This window comes from Pogona vitticeps, chromosome 1, assembly GCF_051106095.1.
Source record: "Pogona vitticeps strain Pit_001003342236 chromosome 1, PviZW2.1, whole genome shotgun sequence".
NCBI lineage: Eukaryota > Metazoa > Chordata > Lepidosauria > Squamata > Agamidae > Pogona > Pogona vitticeps.
Window position 1 is genome coordinate 76387395 of NC_135783.1, and position 26993 is coordinate 76414387.

The window sequence follows — 26993 nt, forward strand, 5'->3', positions numbered from 1 at the left end:
CGAGATCAATGAATATGTAAACAGTTTGGCAATTGAATGGCTGTTTTCTTTTGTGGTTAAAATTTGTAAACATAGATAATATTATCATAAACAAATAGGTAAATTACATAATGCATGACATTTGTAAAGGAAAAACTGTATGAATGCAGTACTGAAAAAAGGAAAAGGGAAAAAGCCATATCAAGAATGAATGTATTTCTGGAAGGGATAAGGGGTCTTTTTAAAAGATGAAGGAAACATTGTTGTAAAATATATCTATGTACAGTGGTGCCCTGCATAACGAGCGATTCGTTCAATGACGAATCCGCATAGTGATGAGGTTTTTGTGATCGCAAAAGTGATCGCATAACGATGTTTTCAATGGCATATGTACGTACGTACATACATACATACGTACGTACATACATACATACATACATGCATACATGCATACATGCATACATACCAGGTATGAACATTTCCCTATAGGTACAAATGCTTAAATATATTAACTGGAACTTGTTGTAGGCAAAACTTGGGTCACAAAAATACAGGAGCATTAGTACAAGAAAATATCAAAAATAATGTGTTAAAATACATCTTTTAAATACAGGAGTATTTAAAGGCAGAGAATACATCTCTAGAACACATCAGTGAAAAGTAAAAGCCTTGTCACATTAAGTACTCTATAGTTGTACTTAAAAAGCACTTTAAAAATATCAAAGCTTTTAAAAAGGGGGAAAATACAAATTAAAAAAGCATTGTTTAACCTCTAAGCATGTTAAGAACACACACAGAAAAACATTCATAAAGTCATCCTGCATTCATAAAGTCATCCTGTATCTCATTAAATTTATTAATCTTTATCACTCCTTTTTTACACTTAATTTCAGATGTCAGTTTATCATTACAGTAATTGCAGTATTCCAGATTTCATTATATCATTCATGTGGTTGAAAAATCCAGTTCTTCTTCCAGTCTCTACCTATAAGTAATCAAGCAGTTGTTATAATATTTACAATCATCTCTTTCTTTGAGTTATTTATGTAATGATTATCTATTAACAATAATAATGCTGTTCTTGATGGTGCTTCAATGTTGGCTTCCAATATTTCTCTAATTTATTAAAAAACATCCCTCCAAACCCTTTGTATTACTTCACATTCCCACCAAAAGTGCAGATATGTTCCTAATTCATTATTGCATCTCCAGCACATCTTGGAATATTTAGAATCTACTGTATTTTGTTTAATTTTCTTAGCGTTAAATACTATCTCCATATTGTTTTATAACAATTCTTTTTCATTCTAACTGTCATGTTTTGAAAAACCCTCCTGTTTCATACATTTTTCCATTCTTCTTTATCTTGTTTGTTTAGTCGTGTCCGACTCTTCGTGACCCCATGGACCAGAGCATGCCAGGCCCTCCTGTCTTCCACTGCCTCCCGGAGTTTGGTCAAATTCATGTTGGTCGCTTCGATGACACTGTCCAACCATCTCATCCTCTGTCGTCCCCTTCTCCTCTTGCTATCACACTTTCCCAACATCAGTGTCTTTTCCAGGGAGTCTTCTCTTCTCATCTATTTTTCTCATCTTCTCATCTTCTTTATCTATTTTTCCTAAATCTGCCTCCCATATTATTTTTAACCTTCCTAACTGATCTGCCTCTTCTGTCAATAGTCTATAGATATTACCAGTTCTCACTTCCTCCCATCCTTTCCTTCTGATCTTTTCTTTCCCTGTGGCTCTACATATCTCTGTAGGACCCCTGGGGGAGTGAAACATCCTCTAAAGCAGGGGTGTCCAACCTTTCACCTTCCCTGGGCCACATTAAAAGATGAAAATTTGGTTTGGGCCGCACATACATTTGGTATGGGCCGCATGGGGAGGCAACCCTAGCCATCCTCCGCAGCCCCGCTCCAAGTGCGCTTACTGGCAGCTGCGATCTCAGACAGCAGAGGCTGCCAGCTTCGACTCTGATGCCTTTATGGGGTCCACCTATTGACGGAGACGGCGCAATGCAGTCATGCAGCCCCCCTGTCCCCTCCCCTCCCACTCCTTCCTTCCTTCCCTCTCACCCCCTCTATTGTTTTGACATGCCCCGGCCACATTCTGGCCAGAAGCGCTGGCAGTGTAACTTGAAACTTTGGAATTTCTTTAAAAATAAAAAATTGCATTGGGCCACATTACGAGCTGACCTGGGCTGTATGCGGCCCTCGGGCCGCGGGTTGGACAAGCCTGCTCTAAAGGATATGATCTTTAGATGTTGTTATTGTTATGTTCTGTCAAGTTGCTTCCCATTTAGGGCAATCCCATGAATTAGCAACCTCCAAAAAGTCCTGCCATTAGCTGCATTATCTTGGCTACACCTCTTTAAAGGTGAAATCTTCAAAGCTTTGGGACATTCTAGAGGTAGGTCTGCTGTGTTTATTTTTTCATATCCCGCCCCCATAGAAAGTGGATTTGTCAAGTTGTTTGATGGATCTGGTTCCTCTGAAGTTGTGGATGGATGTGTCCACCTTTTTCTATGACGTGCTGTGTTTCCCTGGAAATAAGACAGGGTCTTATCTTAGTTTTTGCTCAAAAATGCATTTGGGCTTATTTCATTTTACAGTCATGTCATCTTCTTCTGGTTACTGCACAATGGTGGAGAGCGGGGTTTAACTTAACTAGGGCTTATTTGGGGGATAGGGCTTATATTACGATCATCCTGAAAAATCATAATAGGGCTTATTTTCAGGTTAGGTCTTATTTTCGGGGAAACAGGGTATATGTGTGTTTTTCCTCCCAATGTTTCTGACTGGACATTCTGTTTTTCAACTGGGTGGATTGGTGCTCATGGTTGCAATCATTTCTGAGAATGTACTGCCCAGACAGGTTCTTGAAAGTAATTTCTTCAGAGCCTGATATAATAATAGTCTTTCACCGAATGCCAGTTTGTTTTGGAGTGAATACCATATCTTGCAATTATATTTTCCATGAAGTATTATATCCTCCGCCTCTCTCTCTTGTGATTTGCTAATTTTACAAACTCAGGCCCAGAAAAAAAGAAGCCTTTTGGGAAATTTTCTGCGTGGAGAAAAAAAGGACCAACCTTGCATTTCCTTGCAAGACAATATCCTATCTTGTTACACAGCTATTAAGAGGAACCATGATGGACACAGAATCTGTCAGTCTGACTTACTTGATTAATTGTGATGGCAACAAAAGCACAAAATAATACCATTTATACTGTCAAATTGTGAATAACTTCCTTTTCTTAAACAATTCTGAAAGGAACAATAAGTACTGACAGGGTAACAGACAAACATACGGCACAATATCTCCCATAATCATAGTTCTCTCCTGAAGAGTAATGAAAGATTTTTTTAAAATCTTAAACAATACGTTTAACAGTGCAGCAAATGTACATTTTAAATTATTATTATCTGAGATAATATCTATCGCTCCATCCTCCATCATTTTATGTTACTGTTAAAAGTTGGATTTGTTTACAAGCTCAAGTATTAAGATAATCAGGAGAGACCTTCCTCTCAGACCCGCGGCCTTCACAGAAGGCCTTCTTTACTGCTACTTCCAGACTCTGAAAATCCCTCCCATAGGAAGCCAGGCTGGTTCCACATTTGCTGTCTTTCCTCTTCAGGCAAGATTTCCCTGAGTGATTAGATGCCTGAGTGGGTTTTTTTTTAATGGATTGTGGTACCTTACTGCATTGAATGTGATTTGGTGTAGTTTATGTTTTTTTAGTATTATATTCATTTGATCTTTTTAGTATTGTATACTCGCTGTTAGCTTAAATACTGTCTTTTAATTGTCGCAAGCTGCCTTGTGCCCTTTTTCTGGAGAAAGGTGGGATAAAAATATTTTAAATAAATATATATATATATAATGTAGAGATTAGGTTTGTTTTCTGGAAAATAGTGGCTGACCATGATGGAACATACAGTGGTGCCTCGACTTACAGTACGAATGTCCCTATGTACGAAGATTTTGACTTACGGACAGCTCCGGTCGCAAAATTTTGCTTCGACTTGCAAACAGAGTTTCCACTTATGAATGGAAAAAAGGAAGGGGGAAAAGACGGAAATTCAAACTGTCGCCTCTGCCACTGCTGGGAGGCAAGCCGCCGGACCATGCCGGCTGGGCTCTGCCTCCCGGCACTGGGTCGGTCCCCACTGCCTCCGCTGCCAGGGGAGGCTTGCCTCCTGCAGCGGCAGAGGCGGAGGCAGTGGGGATGAACCCAACGCCTGGAGGCAGAGCCCGTTCAGTATGGTCCGGTGGCTTACCTCCCGGCAGCAGCGGCAGAGGCAGCGGGTGAGGTGCTGCTTTTTGCTTTTTAAAAACTGTTCTGTTTTTATTTCATATTATATTATTTTGTTTTTTAAAAAATGCTGGAACGGATTAATCGCGTTCCCATGCATTTCAATGGGAAATGGTACTTTGACTTACGAGTATTTCCACTTACGAAATCTTCTGGGATAGATTAAGTTCATAAATCGAGGCACCACTGTATTGGGCCACACCTGTGATTTAGAACATATTTCTGAAACAACAAAAGGTGAAAAGGGTTTAAAAAGCTACAGTGGTGCCCCACAAGATGATGTTAATCCGTTCCATTAAAATTGCTGTTTAGCTAAAACATTGTCTTGAGAAAAGCGTTTCCCCATTGGAATGCATTGGAATCCATTTAATGTGTTCCAATGGGGAAAATAGTCATTGTTGTGTGAAGATCGCCCATAGGGAAGCCATTTTAAATCACTGTCTTGCGAAGCATCGGTCCCAAAAAACACCTGTTTTGCGAAGATTGCCCATAGGGAAGCCATTTTGCGAAGCCGCCGATCAGTTGTTAAAATCGTCGTCTTGCGAAGCATCAATCCTGGGGGGGAAAAAAAGTCTTGCGAAGCACAGACCGAAACATCGTATAGTGAAAATCGCCCATAGGAAACACTGTTTTGCGAAGCACAATGGTGATCGCAAAACCTCATCGTCATGCGGATACGTCATTTTGTGGGGTAATTACCTTGCGAGGTACCACTGTATTTGTGCAAATGACTGTTGGGACTCTGAGAATTCTTCCAAGCAGAAATGCACTGAAAGAGATTGGGACGGATTGTAGTTGTAGCCTTTAGATAGTGCAACTTTCTGTAGTCTGCAGCCCACCAAATGTAAGTAGGGTGGGGCAGTGAAACCAGCTGGGAGAAGCAACTCATTCTTGACACAAGGTGAATGAGTCAGAGTCCAATTATCTGGTTGCTTTACTTTTCACATTCTGCTTCAGTTGCAGAAGCTTTAAAGAAAACAATACACACATTGGCACACACAAGGAAAATAAACCACCAAGGTCTTACTTACTTAACAGACAAGAAAGAAAAACAAATTACTATTCCATGTAAATAAAATATAAGTCTTCTCTCTTTTCTATGTTGCTTCATTCATTTAATTCATCCGGTGATCTGTGAATCCTGCTAATCATTTGATGCTCAGCTGGGAAGGTGGAGGGGTGGGTGAGAAGCTTATATGGGCAGTTACAATATCCGGAATGTCCATCATGCTCCAAACATTATTGCCTTCAAACCAGCAAATCTGTTCAGTTGCTTTTTTTTTTTTTTTAACTCTCTGTGCCCTAGTAACAAAAGCCCACCACCTCTTGGGAAAGTATAGATGTCACTGGAGATATTTTGGATGCATGAACTGATAGATTCCACACCAACAGCAATACCCCGGGCAATGGGAAGCAGAGAGCTGAGATAGGAGCTTGAGGTTTATGTAAAGATAGACAAGACCTCTTACCCAGAGCTTTTCTCTCTCAACACATTTCTGTCCCCAGCTGGCATCTTTCAGCTGAGATATGACTGTCACATGAGGCTGCTTGAGGAAGGTATAAAATAGGCAAACAAACTTTTTAGGACCAGTAAGTCTTGGATGGGCCATTTTGGGCATCACAGGATTAGAATCATTTCCAAGGTCTTTTCTGATAGTTACAGTGTTACAGAAGAAGGCCCAGTAAGCATGCCATTTTACCAGGATTAGAGGAACTGAAAGGGAAATTCTATATGGCATGTGACCCAGTACCTTGTTGAGTCACTTGCACAGGCAGGCCAGATCTCAGGGTGTTGACTGAAATCTCAGGGAATTGCTACATTTCTCTAGATCTCTAAGCAGGGAGACAAACCTCATTATATATGTCACTGGAAGACATTTTGATTTCTGTGTGAGGTAAATTTAAAACCTAGGTACTTATTTCCACTTGTTCCCACTGAAAGCAGAATTCACAGGCTCAGTACAAAGGTATTTGCATCTCTATGTTGTGTTTTCTTCCTTCCCAGCCCCTGCCTGCCATTCCTCTATGACATCACAAGGACTCACCCCCAGTCTCATGTTTTGGCCCCTGAATCTCCAGTTAATGGGAGGCTACTGGCCTGGTAACCCACTAGCATATGCTTCAGTGTTTGGAAGAAAGGCCAAAACTCACTTTGCCTCAATCAGTTATGAGAAAATTTATATTTTTGGCCCACGATTCTCGGAATAACACAGAACGTAGAGCCTGTAAAAGAAACAAAATATGTGATGGCTTCTGGATTCTGGGGATTGCAGCCTAAACAACAGCAGGATTTCCAAGCATCTGCCTTCTTATCCCTTAATTTCTGACTGTGTCTCTGTAGACAGAGATGAAATGCATTCTAATAATTGTTTTTAATTTTGCTGATGCTTGGTACGTTCCCTGTGGCTTGTGGAGAACAGACTGCAATTGCTGGTGGGCAAAGTTCTAAAACGTAAGCAGACAGCAAAGGGAAGGGAGACCATATAAGTGATCTGGTCTGCTACTTCTGCTCTGCAAATAAACTTGGTTTGATTTTTCATGCCTTATCTGTTCTAGGAGGCAAGGTAGCCACAATACTGAGTACACCTAATAATAGGTTTGTGGAACCTTCTGCATTTCATCTTTTTCAAGGTACCATTTCAGAAAATTTGGGAGCATCTGTTATCCTCCCATTATGGACCGTTATGTGCAGGAATAACAATATAATTAATATATTTCATAGTTATACAGCTTGTATGGTTATAACATTTTTATTTTTAACTAAATGGTACTTCGAAAAAACAGTACATTTTAGTAAACACAAGTTTGTTATTTCTCATACCCTGAAAAACTAAAGCACTTTAAAAAGCATGAGCTTGGTTTTGCCTCCCTCCCATATGCAAGGCCCCAGAGAGCCAGTATGGTGTAGTGGATAAAAGACTGGAGTAGAACCTAGGAGACTTGAGTTCAAATCTCCACTTAGCCATATGAACTCATTGAGGGATGATAAAGGTGAACGCTCCTCAAATACCTTGTTTGTTTGTTTGTTTATTTATTTATTTATAGCTCGCCCATCTAGTCATATGGATTACTCTGGGTGGGTAACAACATATATAACAAATTACAATTTAAAATCATAACAATTACATATCTCAAAAACTCTATGATGTTTTCAGTATCTCTTTAGTACTGCAGGTTGGCTTGTGTGGGCACCTGTTAGTTCTTCCATCCAGACAATGGATAAGGCATGCTCTGGGTAAGGCAATTCTTTCTATTAGACCCACTGCTGTTGGTTAGCTCCCTTGCTTGCTTTTCAGGGAGAGCAGTTTTTAATATCTCATTTCTGAAAGTAGCTAGGTTCTCAAAGTCTCTGGGCTCTGCTCCAGAATGTGTTGATGTAATAATAACATAGATCCCTTGCCAAAATGCCATTTGGGGTGTTGCTTTTTTAAAGTATCTGTTAAATACCTCATTAAGAGAGGCTTGCTGCAGGTTGACTGCTTCTTTTCCTTGATGGATTTGCAGACTGATACTTGCCAAGTATCATTTTACTTATGCATTGATATAAAAATATCCTTTGAGAGGTTGTTAAGATCTGCTTCCAAAGACTTCAGCTCAAGTAGTTAAGTAAAGTCTAACATTTGTGTTCTTTAACCTTCCTTAAAATATTTCCTTTCTCCCTGGCTTCAAAAATGATTTCAGTCCCAACAGCTGTCTTCTCCAGCTCCCACTGCTGCTTCCCCCCCCCCCACAACTTCTACTAGTTCATAAACATTTGAGCTGTGATCAGGGCTGCCCAAGGCATTCTGGTGCCTGAGGCAGAGAGCACCCCACTCCCGCTCATGTCAAGATGTATAATACGCAAAGCCAGCCATATTATTTTGCCATCAACTTATTTGGTCAGAAAAATTTGCAAGGTGACTCACTGCTGACAATAAACCTAAGTAATTAACAATTTGGTGCCCTTTCAAGACATTTGAAGTCTGCTGCCTCAGGTGGCAGCCATACTCCCCTGGCCCTCTGTGTAGCATTTGCAGAGGGCTGGAGAGGTTGCTGAAGGGGGGGAAGGGATTTTCCCTTCTGCTGGGCCAGCTTGTTTGCTTGAATCCAACCTTATGTACTAATGTAAAATGAGTGCTTATTAAATTCTGCAAGTATGTTGAGGGGTGTGGCAAATAATGAATGAAATAAGGTCATACAAACACCAAACCCATCCACTTCATGGACACCAAACCCCTAGATCAGTGGTTCCTAAATTGTGTGCTGCAGCCCCCCTCGCATTTTTCACCCTAAACTTCCTCACCCTCTCCCATCTCCCTCTCCTTGGCTAGCAGATCTCCCTGCATGGCATCGGGGATCGTGCCTAATGTCTGCCTATGCCCAGGTGTAGACACCTGAGGAGAGCTGTGCCCCTGTTCCCGGATGCCCTCCTGCACAGGAGGAAAAGAGGCAGAGGCAGAGGGGAGGTTCTGGGATGGATCAAGGGAGCCACGCGCAGAAACAGTTTGGGAACCACTGCTCTAGATGATGGCTAAAATCAATGAAAAGTTTTCTGCACACCTGTCAGGTTCTAAATATTAAACCCAAAGAGGCTAAACCTGTGGAGAACAAAAGCAGCCCGCCCTGCCAAATGGATGAATGCCAAAGAGTGTCTCACACCAGGACAAGAATCTGACGGGATCACCTGGAAGTCACTTAATAGACTTTGAAGTGAAGTAGGAAGATCAAAGGATAATCAAGTAAAATGGCCCAACTTGGGTACAGGACAAATGTTCTTGAATATGAAGAAATTCAATCAATGCAGTATTTAGATGTACGCAATTTATTCCTCACTACGTGTATAAAAGAAGATATAGTAAACCACTGAGATAACACTATTGAATTAGCCTGCTTCTGGTCAAAAATAGTCTAACAATTTTAATATTCCATTTGTTCCAATTTTATTTACAGGTTATATATGTCCATAATTTTAATTGTGCAACACTCTGACATAAATAAATAAATAAATAAATAAATAAATAAATAAATAAATAAATAAATAAATAAATAAATAAATAAATAAATAAATAAATAAATAAATAAAAAGCAAGCAAGCAGGAACAAGGTGTTTCAATAACAGCCTTGTTCCTTTTCATGGAGCAAAATGACAGCTGAAAAGCTTCAGTGATGTAGAATATGACAGTCTATGCTTCATAAGGCTGGGATGCCACAGAGTTATTACTTCCCTGCTTTCGAATCCTGACATTCTTCCAGTATTCAAGTTTTGACCTTCAAAAGCCCAATGGTTTTGTGCCAATGTACCTTAGGAATTGGCTCTGTGGTCTAATCACAGTTATAGGACCCTGCATACCCTCCATATTATGTCTGTGGGCATGATGGATTTGATGAATTTGCTGAAAGCAGGAGAAATGATATCATCTGCTGGAGTAGCAGGGTAATTGACAGATTGCCCTTGTTATGACAAGTAAATGAGGGGCTAATGAAGCTGTCAAAAGTTGTTACTGTTTTTTAAAGTTTAATATAGAGCATGGCTGTGTACTGGGTTCAGCTGAATGCTGAAACATTTACACAATTGAGGCTCTTTGTGTGACTCTGTGGTGGCCGTGGGCTGGAAGAGACAGCCTAGCGTGGCCTGGTGTGGAGTGCCACTGTCATGGATGGTGCTGGTTAAATTCAAGGTTGGGTTTGCAATTTTTATTTTTAAAGGGAAGACATGACTACATGTGGAAAAAGTGAAGGAAACACAATCAATGCTTTGTAAAGAAGATGCTAAGATGGCCTGAGGCGATGGCAATAGAGAAGGCCACTTAAAGCTTTTCTCCCAGTGAAGTCCAAGGACATCTCTTGCATGCTGATCCACTGGTCAAATCATTGAGGCCCTGGAGACGGTCTCTGAATGAAGTCACCAGGCAGTACATTCTCTTGCAGTCACTTTTCACAGCATTTGGCTTAGCTGTAGGCCAAAGTGAGAGAAAGTAGCACCTTCTGAAGCACTCGCTTAATAACTGGGCCCTCACTGCATTATTGAATTTTGTTTCTTCTGTTAGTTATACTGAGCAGGGGTGTATTGGTGTGTGAATGTCTGCATTTTTCTGTGGGTTTTGAGTCGTTAGGTTATCCTTTTAGAACATTAAAGTCTGTCTTTCTCTCCCCCTCTTTGACTTTCTTGTTGATGTAGTGGTGCCTCTATCCCACTGTCAACATTCATAATGTATGACAAAGAAAACAAAATCCACTGTTACAAAATCGCAGAATTTAACATGACCTTTTTTCTCTTTCCCATTCAAGAGAATGTTGCCACTCATGATATTCAAAAACACACCTAGGACAGCAAAAACAGGAACATGGATTGGATCAGAATATCCAAAAAGGTCTAATTGGATCCCAGTTCATATGTTCCTGTTTGGACACGGATAGTAGGGACCAGTAAAAAGCCCTAATATATTGGAAATCCAAAAATAAGGGCTATAATTAAAGATAGGCTGGATAGTTCACTTTATTGCCTTCTTGCTTCATGTTGAATGGTAGCACTTTACAAGGTTGTTTTCATTATTTTATTATAAAAAACCTAAATATTAACCACTTCTGGCAGGAGTATTTTATTAAACACTCGCTGTGTTTTGTATGTTGAACCTATGTGAGTGCTACTGTGTTCAATGATGCTTATTCCCAGGTTCACTTTTAAGTACCCAGCCTCCAAGTGTTTGGAGTTCAGTTTCACATCAGATATTCTCAAAATGAAGGCAAAAGGTAGAAAAGGAGTATAACATTTAAAAGATTCTTCTAAGCCTGGTAATAATGGAAGTTACTGAACAGATATTTGGAAGAAGGGCAACATCATGAAATTTCAGAAGAAATAAGAATGACAGCTTTTGCCCTTCAGGTACCAGTAATAAAGAAATAATGAGAGAGAGAGAGAGAGAGAGAGAGAGAGAGAGAGAGAGAGAGATTTGGAACCACCAATTTTATAAGTTTATATTTATATAAGAAAGCATTCATAAGAATGTCTTGGAATGCTAAATGTACTGTTCTTGCTACATTTTAAAAAGACTTTTAAAATTTGTCATTCCAGATGTCTAATTTTAAGTGTGTTAAATGTGTAGTTTTAGATTTTTGACTTTATATATTTATAATTTGAAACTTCTGATTTTGGATATTTGTAATGTGGTTTTACAGACACCCAGTGTGATATAGAGATGGAGCGATGGACTAGGAGTGTGGAACTGGGGAAAAAAATCTCTCCTTAAATATTTCATTTACTTTGAAAACCCTGTTATGATTACTATAAGTTGGTTCTGACTTGATGGCATGTAACTAACATGGTTAAAACTTTGTTTTTTGAAATGAGAATTACTAGCTGCCTAGAGCTCTTATGAGGAAGGGCAGAACATAACTTTAAAATAATAATAATAATAATAATAATAATAATAATAATAATAATAATAATAATAATAATAATAATAATAATAATAATAATAATAATAATAATAATAATAATAATAATCAAGAACAACAGTGGGCATAGTTAGGCTACATATAAAATATTCAAGGAAGTTCTTTGCAATTAAAAAAAATACATTACCTGAAATGACTAGAGATGGTTTAGATACATTTTCCAACTTTGCTATTACAGTTTTAATACTGGCTTGTGCAAAATTTCCAAAATAAATGCATCTTTTATTAACCACATTTGCGTAAAATACATGAAATAACAAATTATTGGATCACTGATTATTCTGAACGACGTAATTCCACATGGCAAGATCAGCAAAATCAAGCACCCTATTATAAGGGAAGGCTTAGCTTATTAAAAGTATTTCAGCACAGCGTACAAATCTCCAAAGATCTAATAGTATATGTTTAAATAATGTAATATAAAATATGATTGAAACATAAAAATATCAATAATATACTTGTAGAACAATCATCAAGTGGCAGTTATTAGATGTTACACATCACATGTTATATACAGGTACACACATACACACACGCACATACACACACACGCACACACACACAAAGACACAAACATACACTCACTCTCTTGTCTCTACCATGAATCTAATGAGCCACGATTAAGAATTGCTTTTTGCTTTGAAGTAGTAATCGATGCTCAAAATATATAATTTTTATGCAGTTGTTTTCATAGTAACACAAACAAACAATATAACCACATGGCAGATGCATCAGATTATGAACGTTGGTTAATATTGTTTTTCTACAGGGAAAGTTGTGTTAACAGTATAGTCACCTGGCTCTCAAACGTCTACAAATGGTAAATCTAAAGTTCAGTACTACAGGGACTGTTGCTTTTGTTGGTATCAGCAAAACCTATTGTTTCTTTGCCATGTTTATTCTGGCCCTTTGGAAAATCAGCACAAGGGAAGGGAGAATCTAGGTTGATATTCTAACATTTCTGTATAAACTATTTGTTCACATGCTACTTTTGCTTCTCCAGCACGTCTGTCAGATGGCAACTAGTTGCTTCCATCTAAAAAAGCATAACCTAAGATAGACCTAGGTGTACAGAGAAGTCCCCCCGCTTGCCTCCATTCCTGTGTGAATGTTGCTGCATAGAATCTGCTGCATTCAATGGCGATCCACAGCTATGAAATGTGTTAATGTCTTCCCTGTGGTTGTGTTACATTGAGTCATATTCAAGTGTCACCAAGAGAGCGTGTGACGGTATGTGTGAACATTGTGTACTTACTAACTTAATTTTTTCTTTTTGCTATAGAAGTTGTATATGGGATTTGTGCTTTGTTAGACTTCCTACAGTCTTCTCAAAATACAATGCTTTAAATACAATACAATACTTTCCTCTCTCTTTTTTTGAAAAGAAAAAAACCTCACAACAGATAAAGAACTGGAGCCCTCTAATGAATTTAGTGCAGGATATACATTTTTGCCCCGTCTTTTTGCACACCACATTTGCTCCCCACCGCTTGCCCTCACATGGATTGTGCTGGTTCTCCCCATCCTGTTAAAAGATGACAGAGGAGATGTGGTCCACTTTATTTTCATCACAGCAACCTCTGTTCTACAGGGTGGATGAGGTTTGCTTATAATCCCTCAGGACAACAGAGGCATAGATTTCGTTGGGAGGCGTGCAAAGCACTGATTCCGAGACAGGGGAACTGGGCACAGAACTGCCTGAAGCGACTGAATCTCGGAAAGGAGACGGGGGCGTCAGCGCTGGTGATTCCTCTAAAGTCAGTTTGCTGGTTGCCCGCTCCTCTTCCTCCTCTTCCTCCTCTAGGTTCCCTGGCCTTTCATATACATACTCTTGGATGAGTTTTTCCTTTTCTTCTTCTTCCTCCCCCACCTCCTCCTCTTCCTCAGCTGGGGGTGAAACTGGTTCTTTGCTGAAAGTGCCCATTGTTAGTGGCAGCACCTGCTGCTGCATCAATGGTGGATGATAAATCGGCCTCACTCCGTTCCCTGTGCCAGGTGTGGGAAGCGTAGAATTGAAGTCTGGAATGCTTGTGGCAAATTTGTTGACCACACCATGCAGTTGCTCCATAATGGACCTCTGTGTTGGTGGCGGCAGTGGTAGTGGTGAAGTTTTGGGACTCGGTTCGGACAAGAACAGCTGGGTTTCCTCTGCTGTTGCCTGCAAGGGAGGCGACTCCATCTCTTGCCTCTGCACCACTGTGGGAGGGCTGTTCAGTTGGCTGAAGTGCCCGGCCTCACGCTCTTGTTCCTCCACCACGTTGTACAAAGTCTTACTGCTGATGTCTGAAAGAGTCAGGCTCTTGCTTTGGCCTGGATAGCTTTTAGTTAGGGGCTTGATCACTGCGGTCTGGTTGCATCCTGGCTCCTTCCTTGTCACATGCACTGAGAGTCTGTGCCACACATGTTGTCCCTTGGGAGTTTGTTTTCCACCTGGTTCAGACCATGACACAGACTTGCCATTAGAACTGTGAATAAAACAAAGAAAGGTTTATTTACATTTATACTGGGCACACAGAGGCAGCAATTAACATCAAAAAGTTCTGTTCTAGAGAATTCCTTAGACCTGTTCAGCAATATTGGCTCCTCTCAGAAACAGCTACAATGGAGGAATAGCAAACATTCTTAAATGTAAATATTACTGTTGTTTGTAAATCATGCCAAGTTTTTCCCTGTCAGTTTCCGCTGCTGTAGGTGGAGCAGTGGGACGCAATATATATATATATATATTTAAAATGAAGTGAGATAAAATAAAAATTCATGTCAGTAATCCAAACCAGATGCTTGGCCATACTTCCTGCTCTTTCCCTGTATCTTAGTAAACCACATGACAGTATGTCATATGCTCTGAGTTCCCTACTTCTCTCCACCAGTGAAGCAGAGGGGTGGCAGAGAAATTCAGTGGGAAACCACCACCCCCCACTGCCTTTACTACATATTACTGGGAATAAACAATATAAGAGATGTTGGTTTTGATTACAGCAATATGTCTCCCTAGCTAGTATTACAACTCCAGCAAAAACATTTGATAATAGGAGTGGGTTGGGAACTGCCAGCATAAGGAATCTTTGGGATGTGCAGAATTATGTTTGCATTTCAATGATTTCTCACAGGATCAGATAATTCCCAATAAATGTGAATGTTTTGACAGATACAATCCAAAATCATGAGCTGTCACATCCTAGATTCTAAATAAAAGTCATCACTATTCATTTTCTATCATTAAAATGTTAAAGGTATATTTCCAAGTACTATCCACCTCAGATTTCCAGATATTGCTCAAGATTTTATTCTGCTTTCCCTCTCCAACACACCAGACAATTCAATCATAAAAGGTGTTGGTGTAAAACTGTGCTAGTGTGACCAGGACTGGATGCTGGGAATATTTAATTTAAAATAATGGAAAGCTTCCTATCACCACTTGTGCAGATTCTAAGGCTCCTCAGGGCTCTCTTTTGCCCTGGGGAAACCTGTAGGAGCCTCATGATGCAGGGAAAGGATTTTAATAGTAAACTCTCACTCCTAGATCACTACCAGGATTATTGGGACTGATGATCCAGCAGAGATGTTTTACTGATAATGCTCCCATCCCTCATCTAAACGCCCCCCCCCCCAAAGCTTCTCTAGGTCAAAAAGGAACACTTGAAACCTGAAAGTGGTGGGTAGGTAGAAAGCTTTCCATGTGTTTAAATAAAATATTTCCAGCACCTGATCTAGGTTATGCCTGCATACTCTGTTTCCCCCAAAATAAGCCCTAGCCTGAAAATAAGCCCTAGTATGAATTTTCAGGATGCTTCTAATATAAGCCCTACCTAAAAAAATAAGCCCCAGTTAAGTGAAACCCCACCCTCCACCACTGTGCAGCAGCCAGAAGAAGATGGCATGACTGTATTTGAATAAATGTAGATTGTTGTACATAAAAAATTTAAAACATCCCTTGAAAATAAGCCCTAATGCATTCTTGGAGCAAAAATTAATATAAGACCCTGTCTTATTTTCAGGGAAACATGGTATATTTACACAACAGGATGTTGCCCATAAATCCCAACATATACCATCCTTTCTTTGTTCCATGTTAAAATTTAAATGGCAGAAAAAAGGAGGTATACAATTTGCTTATGTATATAACTGATGGATATCAACACAATTATTTAAATCAAGTCATACTAAATCCCCCATCCATTGCGATTTATTTATTAATGCAATAATTTGGGAAACCTCAAGTGGAAGAGATGCCAATGTTGCTCCAGTTGAGTTGCTCCATAACCTAAATAACCTTCTTTGAGGAACCTCTCCCTAACATTTGAAGTTTATTTGCTGCATCTTGTGCCCACCACAAAAATTGATTTCCCTCTTCTTTCTAGAAGCCTTTAGGCCATTTAAACAACCACTATCATGTTCAATTATACCTTCTCACTTCTGCACTTTATATAATTGCCACAGGGTGTCTCTGTTGTGTGTTTTTTTAAGACAAGGAGGGCCAAACAGAGATTTCCCAGGTGTTGTTAAATGGCACCTAACATCAGCCCTTGCCAGAAGAGCCAACGGATAGGAATGTTGGAAGCTGCTGTCCAGTAACAGCTAGAGAGGTGCATTTTGCCCACCCTACTGTATGGCATGGGAAAGGATTTAGGTTGCTCAAGATAACTCTGCTTTAATTCTAGGATGTTAACTGCACTATGAAAAGTGAGAGAACTTGCAACAATATCATTAGGGATGCGAAGGAAAATTTTCTCCTCCTGTTTTGCCCACAGCCAAATAATTTCTCATCCTCAGTGATTTTCCAAGCTTGCTATAGCAGCAGTTCACACAAGTACTTCTCCCTGTACCAGTGAGAATCTCAGCTTCCTGTGAAAATGAGAGCTGAGATTTTTCCCCCCCTTTTATGTTTTGTTTTGTTCTGTGGCTGCTCAAGGCCCTTTCTGGGAATCAATTGTTTAAAAAGGTTGCATTTTGCACAGGTATTGTAATAATTCTGTGCACATTGGTGTTTTTTTTTTCCTGAGGAAAAATGACTATGAAACATCTTTTTAAAAACCCAAGCAATCTCTTACTGTGAGGATCTTTTTCTTCAGTTTCTCACTAGAAACTGTAAGTTTCATATCCCTAAGTATACTAACCTACATTTTAAAAATCCTTTTTGACAGTTCTGTTCCCCAGCTATGTTTATTTGCAAAGGAATTCCACTGATTTGAATAAGGTTTACTTTTGGCAGCATGAAAAGCCCATCAAGATAAACTCTTGACAGCCTACTGATGTAGAGGTAAGTTCATCAGAAGTGTTCCTTCCAATACTCGTTATTGCCTCTGTACCTTCTGAAAGTCCTGAGAATAAACATGGGATGGAGATTTTTAGTGATTTGTTATTACAGTAAATAAAAAGTATGGCAATGTAAAAACAGATTGGGTGCACACAAAATCTGCACTCTGTGCTCATTTAATATGTTTTGACATGTTTCTGGCTGCTCGTACAACCCGAATTAGCAATATATGGGAATAGCTTAGATGCAGCCAACATAGGAGCAGAAAATTTTCCTGACATAAACTGCACACAGCTTGGAATTCTACTGATCAGATATACTCTCATTCATCCATACCACCACCACCCCCCTTTTAGGCAAATGGGAGCTTGGAGAGTGACCTCCCCAACATATGCCGAGCACAACTGCACAGGTTCCACTATACAAGTTTAGTCCAGAGAATCATTCCAATGAAAAAGGTAGCAAAATACAAACAGAGACCTAACTAATACTTGTGAATGCATGGTACATTTTACATATGTAAAAGACTGTGAGGCTTTGTCGAAGGGAAGCTGGGAAAAAGCATGGTAGGTGAATCTTGTCTATGCTCAATGGCGGCAGGAGAATCCAAATATTTGAGAAACAGAGTATGGTAATAATATGAGAATATGCAGAAGACTGAGGCCATCAGACACAAAGGCAGCAAGAACAATGAAAATCAGCACATCAAAACAGAAGTCAACATATTACTGGAAGTGGGATTCTTACTGAAGCATTTGATACTGCTTGAAGGTTCACAGAGTTTTTGTACTCACTTATTTCAGTGGCAGTTTTTCATAATCTCTGTGATATCTTTTTTTTAAAATCACAACTATTTCCTTAGGAACTTTAAGAATGTGATGATGTAGCCCTGCCAGACTATTTGTGCTAAGGAGACTGGAGGCTTCAGCGATATTTCTTATATTAACAAGTAAGTAAGTCAAGATGCTGCTCTAAAGAAATGGGTTTGAAGTACACACTTTAAAGTGCAGGGTTTTTTCTTCCTAATTTGAGGAGCGCTTGTGGATCAGTTTTCTCCAGTTAAAGGACATGAGGTGACAGAGCTCAAAAGATCTCTGTCTGAGATGCTGGTCAAGGAAGACATTACCATGGTTTGACTCAGAAGGCAGCAGCATAATGGGGGTATTACCTAACTTAACATCTCATCCTATTAAAGCAACATCTTCTATCAGTGGAATGGGACACAATAATTCTCCCTTCTCTCTCCAGCTTCTTATATATATGTGTGTGGAGAACCTCCTGGAACAGACTGAGGATGTAGGGGAGAGGCAAGAAGAGGAAAGCCCTGTTGCATCAGTGGCAGTCTATATATCTGATACTTCATTTCATCCCATGCACAGTACTCATATGAAAATGTGCTTTTTAATATAGGTTACCATTGCCTCCCCCCATCACAGCAAAAATAAAATGTTCTCATGGAAGTATTCTCTTCCTGCATCTGCTAAATGTGTCAGGCCAGTATCCTGTTCAAGATTTACACTTGCAGAATAACCACTGCCATGGAGGTCTGATAAGCTGCTAGTTATTTGTGAGGTTAGGTGCTGATCGTATGGTCCGGTCACAGGTGAGTACAGCTTGCTGGATCTGCTTATGGTGAAAAAAGAATGGGGGACACCCCCATCTGTTAGGGCTTATATATTTGTTGGTGCCTCCCAATTCTCTGTGTGCCTCTTCTGTTTATCTATATGAACACTGCCAGGTTTGTTGATCTGGAATAAGTCAGCTGACCTGTAACAGATTTATGGATGCCTGTAGATTTTGGACTAGATAAATTTAAGACTTGTCTGTCCAGTGTTAGGATTCTCTGTGGAATCCTGTATTATGGGACAAAAAAAAATCAATCCACATACTAAATATTAGGCAAAGAAATCAAATTTCATCATCTGATATTGACAAAGCTGATTTTTTTCATAATGGGCACTCAGAGTGGGGCAAGGAGAATTTGGAAAATGAATATGTATTTAACAAGAAGAAATCTAAACAAACAATATTCATAGGGTGTTGTGAGACTAGCATTTCTATTTCTGTATGTGTGTAGAATGGAAGACAATACAGCTTGTGACATGAGATGTTTTTGGACCATTCTGCCGATTAATACATTTAAAAAGAGAAAACCTACCTGTGTAAGTTAGAGAAAATTAAAATATTTATAAATATCCTGTTTTAATCAGGGTAGATTGAAATTCAAAGTAGTTTGAAACAGATGCATATTCTTAGGAGAGAGATTGTCACAAGTATAAGAATGGCAGGAAACATATTAAGGACAAGGCTTGTATTGCTTCCCTTAGAGGAAAGAAATCCAGCAAAACTGTTCTTCCCAGCAAACCATGTTTTATCTTCCACAGAAGAAGTGCCTATTGTATGATACCTCCTTAGGTTTACTGTTTGAGCTGCACTTTGATAATGACCCTAAATAGTGCTCCAGTCATTAACACTGGCATATGCTGAAAATCCAGGCAATGCCTGTCAAGGGTCCAATGTAGGTCTCCATTGCGTCCACAAAATTTTATAAATAGGTCATGTTCATATTGTAAAACCATATGAGATGACTTGTTTGACTTTCAGCTATGCAGATCTTCTAAAATGGGTGTACAATGTGATTTGGACTGGTCAGTCAAATTATCTTTAATTTCCCAGCCCTGAGAGATTTCCTATTCTTAATGACTCCTATTTTTCCCTTTTTTCTATTTTTGCTTCCCGCTAGATACCTGGGGCATTTTTCATAACTAGTAACTGCAGAATTTTGTTTTAGATGAAATCTGGCAGGAGCTCCAGGTCCTAGATCTTATTAACTTTGTCGAAAAGTGTATGGAAAAGTTCTTCATAAATCTTGGACTTTCCACAGAACATTCTCTGCCCATGAGAAATTAATATATTGTATGCCCAAAAGGCAGCTTGAAGAATGACAAACATATATCTGTAAACTTCAGGTTAGGAAGGATGGACAATCCCATACTGCCACAGTATTTTCTGATTGTCTTGATGAACCCTATACAGAGAAGCACAGACAGACAGACACACTCTGAATTGCTGGCTCTCCTCGCCTTCTCACCTCACCTAATTCTACCTATGAATAGATTTCATGAGCTCCATACCTCCTACAAATCTATAAAGATACATTAATGTGATGAGAGTGAAATATGAACAAGATTTAATAAGGTTTAATTACTACTTTCAAAAGTAATTAATTAAAATCTTTCACTTCACTACTTTAATATCACTTTCCCCCTCTCACAGTATTCTTGAGTGGCTGACTAGATGCTGTTACAATCACAAACATGAAACACTGAATTTTGTACACTCCACCAAACCAATGTTTTGTGAAACCTTCCCCAAGGTGCAGCCAAAGTCCACAGCTTAAGCTGCAAGAGCTGGGCAGAGCCACGATGGACCAGCCACTAGAGAAAATGCAAAGCTGTCACCAAAAAGAACAGAGGATCAGTTTAACTCCATGCAAAATTGTGAATAGGGAGGGGTTGGGGAAGTGTCAGCTAAATGCGAGAAGGAGGAAATGAACAAGAAAAAATATATATATACTTTCGTTTTCTTTTCATGCTTGTTACGTCAGCAGAACAAAATACTTATATATAAAAATACTTTCCTTCTGCTGACATGACAGACATGAAAACAAAAGTTCTTTCAAAAATCATTCCTTAGTGTCCTTCGAAGGAATATATGGGCAAGCAAGAGTTAAGGCAGTGTGGCAAAATGGGACACATCAAGCAATTTTTTTTCATCATTCATGGCATGCACCACATTTGTCCCATTCTTAGAAATGAGAAAGTCATGAGAAAGAGAAAGCAATGGGTTAAAAAAAACACCACCACTGTTTGTCATGCAGCTTCTCTTACACATTCACTGCAGTTTGGGGTTTTTCAAAGCTGCACATGTGTCGACGGACACTGGCTGGTGGGCGGGAATTCTGGCTGCCTCTTCCTGAGGATTGAAAAGAAAAAAAAAGACACCCAGTGAGTGGTTATCCACATGCACAGTCATGGCAGTTGTACCACTCAGACTGGTGCCAGACCTACTTCCAGGCTTCTTTGGGTCCTTCACGTTTCTTCTCCAGGGCTGTATTACTTAATGATTTCACTTTTTCCTTGCTTGTTCCACATACCAAAATTGAAAGGCCTTTGTATAGTACTACTTCTTATTGGTTGTTGTGGGTTTTTCGGGCTCTTTGGCTGTGTTCTGAAGGTTGTTCTTCCTGACATTTCACCAATCTCTGTGTCCGGCATCTTCAGAGAACTGGAGTAGGAACTCTGTCCATGCTCTGCTGGTGTTTGTTGGGTAGTATTTATAGCTGTGGGAATGGCTTTTGTCTTTTTTCAGGAGATAGGGTGATCAGCATGTTTTTGTTGTGATGAAGGACAGTGAGAGATTATCTGTCACTGTGATTGATGGATGTTGTTACCTAGTCTTTTTTGTGCAATGATCTCTGGCCCTTGTGGCTGGGTAAGAGTCGGCTGACCTTTTGCAGGTTGTATTTTTCAGAATGGGCTATCCATTCTGTCCATACTATCCAACAAACACCAACAGCACATGGACAGAATTCCTACTGCAGTCCTCTGAAGATGCCGGCCACAGAGACTGGTGAAACGTTAGGAAGAACAACCTTCAGAACACGGCCACAGAGCCCGAAAAACCCACAACAACCATTAGATCCCAGCCTTGAATGCCTTCGCAAATACACTACCTCTCATTTCTTTTTCACCTGCTGACTTGATTTCTATACAGAAGCTAGTGTAATGGTCCAATTCTGCTTGGCTGGGAGGCAGTTAGGCTGAAATTCTTTCCCCAACAATTCACAAACCCCATTAATACAACCTGCACTGCTGGTCAAAACAAGAAAGGGCAAATGACACTGGTGCTCTGCCTGAGTGGAAACACACCCCCCGCCCCAGGGCTATTGATCTGCCAGACATCATCAACATAATTAGCATGCACAGGGCTGGCCCAAAACATTTTACTGTTGGAGGCAAAAAACAAGACAATGCCTCCTCTTTATTGGTACAAAAGTCAACTGGACTTCTGGGCTTCAACACTGGCAAGGAAACAGCATTTTCCACCACATCCGTGGGCAGCAGGATAATTTAGTGGGTGATTTGGGAGACTACAAAGCTCCAATAAAGGGAATGGGTGTGGAGCTCAGGACAAATGGCTGTCGTGTCACTAGCATCTAAGCACCTGGCAGGGTTACTTCACTCTGCCTAATGGTAGGATTGGCTCTAAACATGTACGGGTAGCTAGGCTTAGGGGAGGAATGAGCTAGTAAGTTTTGTGGACTCATTTGCAAGGAGCTTATACACCATATTCATATAAGAATTTGCTCAGCATATGGAAGTTTCCTTGTCCACATAATGTCTAGATGCTTGAGTATGTGTTTGTGTGTTGTGCATGCACCTGCGCGCACACATACAGGACATTTCTCCTTTGGATAGCTCATATCTCCTTGAAGTGCATAAGAACTACTTTTCTTTTATGGTGCAGACATGTTTTTCGAAATGTTATTTATTCTATTTCCAAACTCTGGTTTCCATCAGAGCTGTCATTTTAGGTCATAGTAATGAAGGCAATAAAGAATGGCAGCAAAATTAGATGTATTAAAACATAGGAGTTATGTTACAGAAACATCAGGAGAGAGAGAGAGAGAGCGCACCTGAAGTAAACATAGGCTGGAACTTACCTGTCTCTGTGAGTTTCCAGCCCACCCACATTTTATGGAATGCTCACAAGCATTCTGTGCTCCCCTTAAAGAACTTCTATAGAGGAGCTTCTCTGTTGGGGGCCGCTGCTTCCTATGAAGTTTTAAAAGTGTTTCAGGTTGTTGTTTTAACGGCTAATCTTAGGCAGGGTTTTGTGAATAGGAATGTACCAGGCTGTAGGGCTGATGATCAAGCTACTGCAATCTTGATTCTGTTTCTTTTCTTCCTTTTCTCTTTGCAGCCCCACATGGTGCAATAAAATATTGCTACTACTCTGGAGTTAACCTGAGATGTTGAAGGGCGTGCTGAGAGTGACAAAGGAACGTGCTGTTTATGCAAAAAAAGATAAAAGACACAGGGATAAATTAATTTGGAAAAACCAGCTAGAATATCTTGCTGTAAAATGTTTTGGGTCTCCACACGGTTGTCATGCACTGTGTATATGGAGATCTATTGCTACTGTTTGGCGTTGGTGTTCTTTAGCTTTGTGTATAAAAGCTGCCTTGTTAAGTTAGGCCTTACATTTAAATTGCTTTTGTGTTTTAATGTCTCTGGCTCATAAATCATCTTGGAATGCTACATCTGGAGAGATGTTAATTATAAGTCCTCTCCGTTTTCTTCAGTGTGGATATACAGCAAAACTTTTGCCAACGTAATGCTCCCAAATTTAAGATAATTTTTTAAAAAGTCATCTTCCTAGCCTAGAACACCTTCTAGAGTCTAATGACTGTACTCATCAGAAGGTTAACACAATTGCAAACATAAACCAACATAGGATATGCAGCTATATACATGCTAAGACAATATGTCCTACATTATTGAACATAACCCTCTGTCTGATGGTCCACATAAAACTGAAGGATAAAGAGTATAAGAGGAGAGTGTAGGGACCTTGCAGTTGCCATTAAAAAAGAGGAAGTACATTTGCACAGAATTTCATGTGGAATTTAAAAGAGGATACAGGACATATCATCCTTATAGGGAAGGGTGTGTGTGACCAGGTGACCTTCTTGAGCCTCTTCGGTCCAGGTGCTAACTACTGATGGGCAACATCCAATTCCTGTTACAGTTAACAATTTATATTTTGGGTTGCTATACGAGGAGACCTCTTTTTCAAGAAGGCCTTTCCTAACTGTAAAATTCTTACTGCTTAAAAGAGCTGATCTCCCTCTTTTTTCACTGCAGCTTCCAGAATCCTTCAGTTAGCATAGCAAGTAACTTTTCCAAGGACTGACTATCCTCTGTAGACAACCAAGCAGTACTCTGTTAATAATGGTGTTGTCTTTTTGTGTGAGCTCTGTGGTGCAGGTGCTGGAGGATGATGAAGCAAATGGAACTGAGCCACTGGCTCCTTACTCTATAAGGACTGGGGGAGACAAGATTGTTGTAGAGTGTATAAAGCTAGATCCAGGATCTGCTCTCCGTTGGTGGAAAGACCCCATTCATGGACCCTTCACATGATTGTGAAGGATTCCCCTTTCTCACAGCTCATTCGCTTCAGCAGAATCCCCTCACTATCTATGAAACATCGTCAGATGGCTGGAGGAGTTACTATGGAAAGGAGATCGAGAAGCCATCTAAGCACAAACTACAAAAGCAAGCTCTTGGGCATTATTATTAAAACCAAGTCTCTGCTTTTGTGCTGTTGCAGCAAGCATCTATATTCATGAGCTGTGGAACATCTGCCTTTGTTTTAGGAAGAGCATGCGTAGCGATGCCTTAAGTACACTGAAGAGATGCCCATCCCCGGAAACAACATTTAGACAATTATGTCCCAGTCTGCTGTTTGTTGACCCAAGCTACCAAAATCTTGTTTGTCTAGTTTTAGAATAATATAAAATGTAATTGACAGAGTTACAGAGTTTGCACACAGCAGTTTCAAGTGTTATGATAACAAAACTTACTCGCAGAGAAAAAACTGCATTCTCTCATGTGTTTATGTGCCAGTAATTGATAGTAAACAAAATGATCACTTGATCTTCTCTTAAAAAAACCATTAAAGGACTTTTATTGTTTAAAACACATCATCATCATCATCATCATCACCACCACCATCATCATATCATCATTATCATCATCATAAATTACCCTACAATGATCTGCTAGCTGTTACCAGAAAGGCCCCATTTAAAAAAAAGGAAAATGTTTCCATGTCTTCTCTGAGCCCTTTACTATCAATTCTCTTCAAGCAGCATACACATATGACTAAAACTAGGCTTATATCTGAGCCAGTAAAAAGAGAAATATTGTGTAGCTTCCAAACTGGATGCCAGATCTAAGTTCACTGTCCAATCAAGTAACTAGAATGCTAGATATAGGTGAAAATAGTTGTCTCTGTGAAATTCATTATTGAACAGGTACATTTCTGTCTGACAGGCTAACTGGGTTGTTGTGATGCTCCATCTAAATATTTAGAAGTGTACCAAGACAAGAAAGTATGATATGAAATCCAGTCAAGCACGAAATTAAATTACAACTAGGATGCAGTTCAGTTCTGAATTTTTATGCCAAAAAAGACAACGTTCCCATATGTTTTCCATGGTACTGCATGTGCATCCTCCCGTTCTGGAAACAAAGAAAATGTATGCAACTGCAGGCGTTCTCTCACATACGTCTATGCATCCTTTTGTCTCCCCTAAGTATTGAAATTCATTATGCCGTTTTGTCTGGAGCTACTGAGTTGTGAAGTAAATAAGATGCTATGGCAAACTGTTGCTTTAGGGAAAAGACTAAGATATTGCACACATATAGCTATTTTTTAATTTCATAGAGCACAAGGCGACTTTCTGAGCACCAGTGGATGCACCATCCAACTGTTTGTTTGCTGGTGCTGCCCTTCTCCAGGGTCCTGGAGCTGCATTTGGCCCCATGGGCCACATGTTGCCCACCCTGGCCTAAGCATATCACCTTGAGCATGCCCATTTCTTCTGGGGAAAGTTTGTAAAGCAGAAGTTTAGAGATACAGGGCACTAAACCAGCAAGTCACTGTATGTGTCAACTGTCCTGCATTAATCCACAATGGGGCAGAGATTCAAACTTGTTGCCTGATAGACCTCATACCTCTGTTTGCCTCTTCACATAATTGGTTTATTCAAGGAATGGTTTTGTTGTTGGCGGTCCAGAGCCCTAATTAGGGATGTTTCCTCCAATAAAAGAAAACGACCACTGCTATGCTCTTTAGCACTAAATAGTATCCAATAAAGTTTGAGACCTACACACAACACATGCATGCACTTTAAACCCTTCCTGTACACCACACACTTTTGCACTCATCACTAATGGCATTTACATGTAAGTCCAATTAGTACCTTTAGCACTCTTCCCCCTACTTTGATCCTCAGGGAGGAAGAAGTCCTCACCCAAACCATGGGCATGTTTTCCATTTAATTCTTTTTTATATAGTTATCCTTTTTTTATACCTCGCTTTCCCCCTGCTAGGTCCCTTTCCATGATGCTAGTCTAAGCATGGACCCTCTTCATAGAATTATGTCCTATAACAGCTTTAGGGACAACTTTTTGTTATTATGTTTGAAGTCTTTAATATTTCGAGAGTATTACTATTTTTATGGCAACCAAAACTGGAGAAATTCCCATATGAGTGACTCAAGATCAGAGAGAGAAAGCTTCCAAATGCCAGTAGCTTGGAAACAACAGCAAGAAAGAGGTACTGACCTCGTGTCTTGCTTGCACACTTTCTACAGTGATGCAGCTACTGGATTTTAGGCTGTGTCCATAAAGGTCTAAAATGTGAGGGAGGGACATTACCTGTGACTTTTGATGGAAGGGGCACAACAGTTTTCTTCCTGTGCCTCTTCTTACACTTACTTCTACATTCCTAATATCTTAGAACCAACACAAATAAAAACCCCAGAGATAACATTTTTTCAAATCAAGCTTATTTAAAATTAAACATATAATTTAAAACTTAATCATAATAAATGAGCACCTGAAACTTTGTAGGTTTGTGGTGGAGTGCCACTTCACAATATACAGTAGAGTTTTTAACAGTATATATTTATATTTATTTTTGAGGGGGAAAAAAAACCACTGTTAGCTCCGGCATGCCTCAGCAGACTTTGACTCTATACCCCGGTAAACTAGTTCACCCTTATGGAAAACAGGAAAGTGGACTAAATAGGCACATTGATACTAAAACATATAAAGAAGCTTTTTTTAAATTATTATTTTAGAAACCATAAGGTAAAGGTAAAGGTTCCCTTAACAATTTTTGTCAAGTTGTGTTCGACTCTAGGGGGCAA

General features: G+C 39.7%; 1 protein-coding gene across 4 annotated transcripts in view; it reads right to left on the minus strand.

Annotated features, from left to right (window-relative positions):
• Positions 1 to 11835: 11835 nt before the first annotated feature.
• GRM1 (glutamate metabotropic receptor 1) overlaps positions 11836 to 26993 on the minus strand; it is a 247624-nt gene continuing 232466 nt past the window's right edge. For 2 of the 4 annotated variants that reach the window (XM_020810631.3, XM_020810718.3), the window contains exon 9: positions 11836 to 14198. In XM_020810631.3, coding sequence (XP_020666290.3) covers positions 13319 to 14198 — 880 coding nt within the window. In that variant the 3' untranslated portion in view covers positions 11836 to 13318. Of the gene's footprint in view, positions 14199 to 20880; positions 20966 to 26993 lie in introns of all 4 variants that reach the window. The other 2 variants (XM_072995650.2, XM_078383274.1) reach the window with 2 other exon arrangements.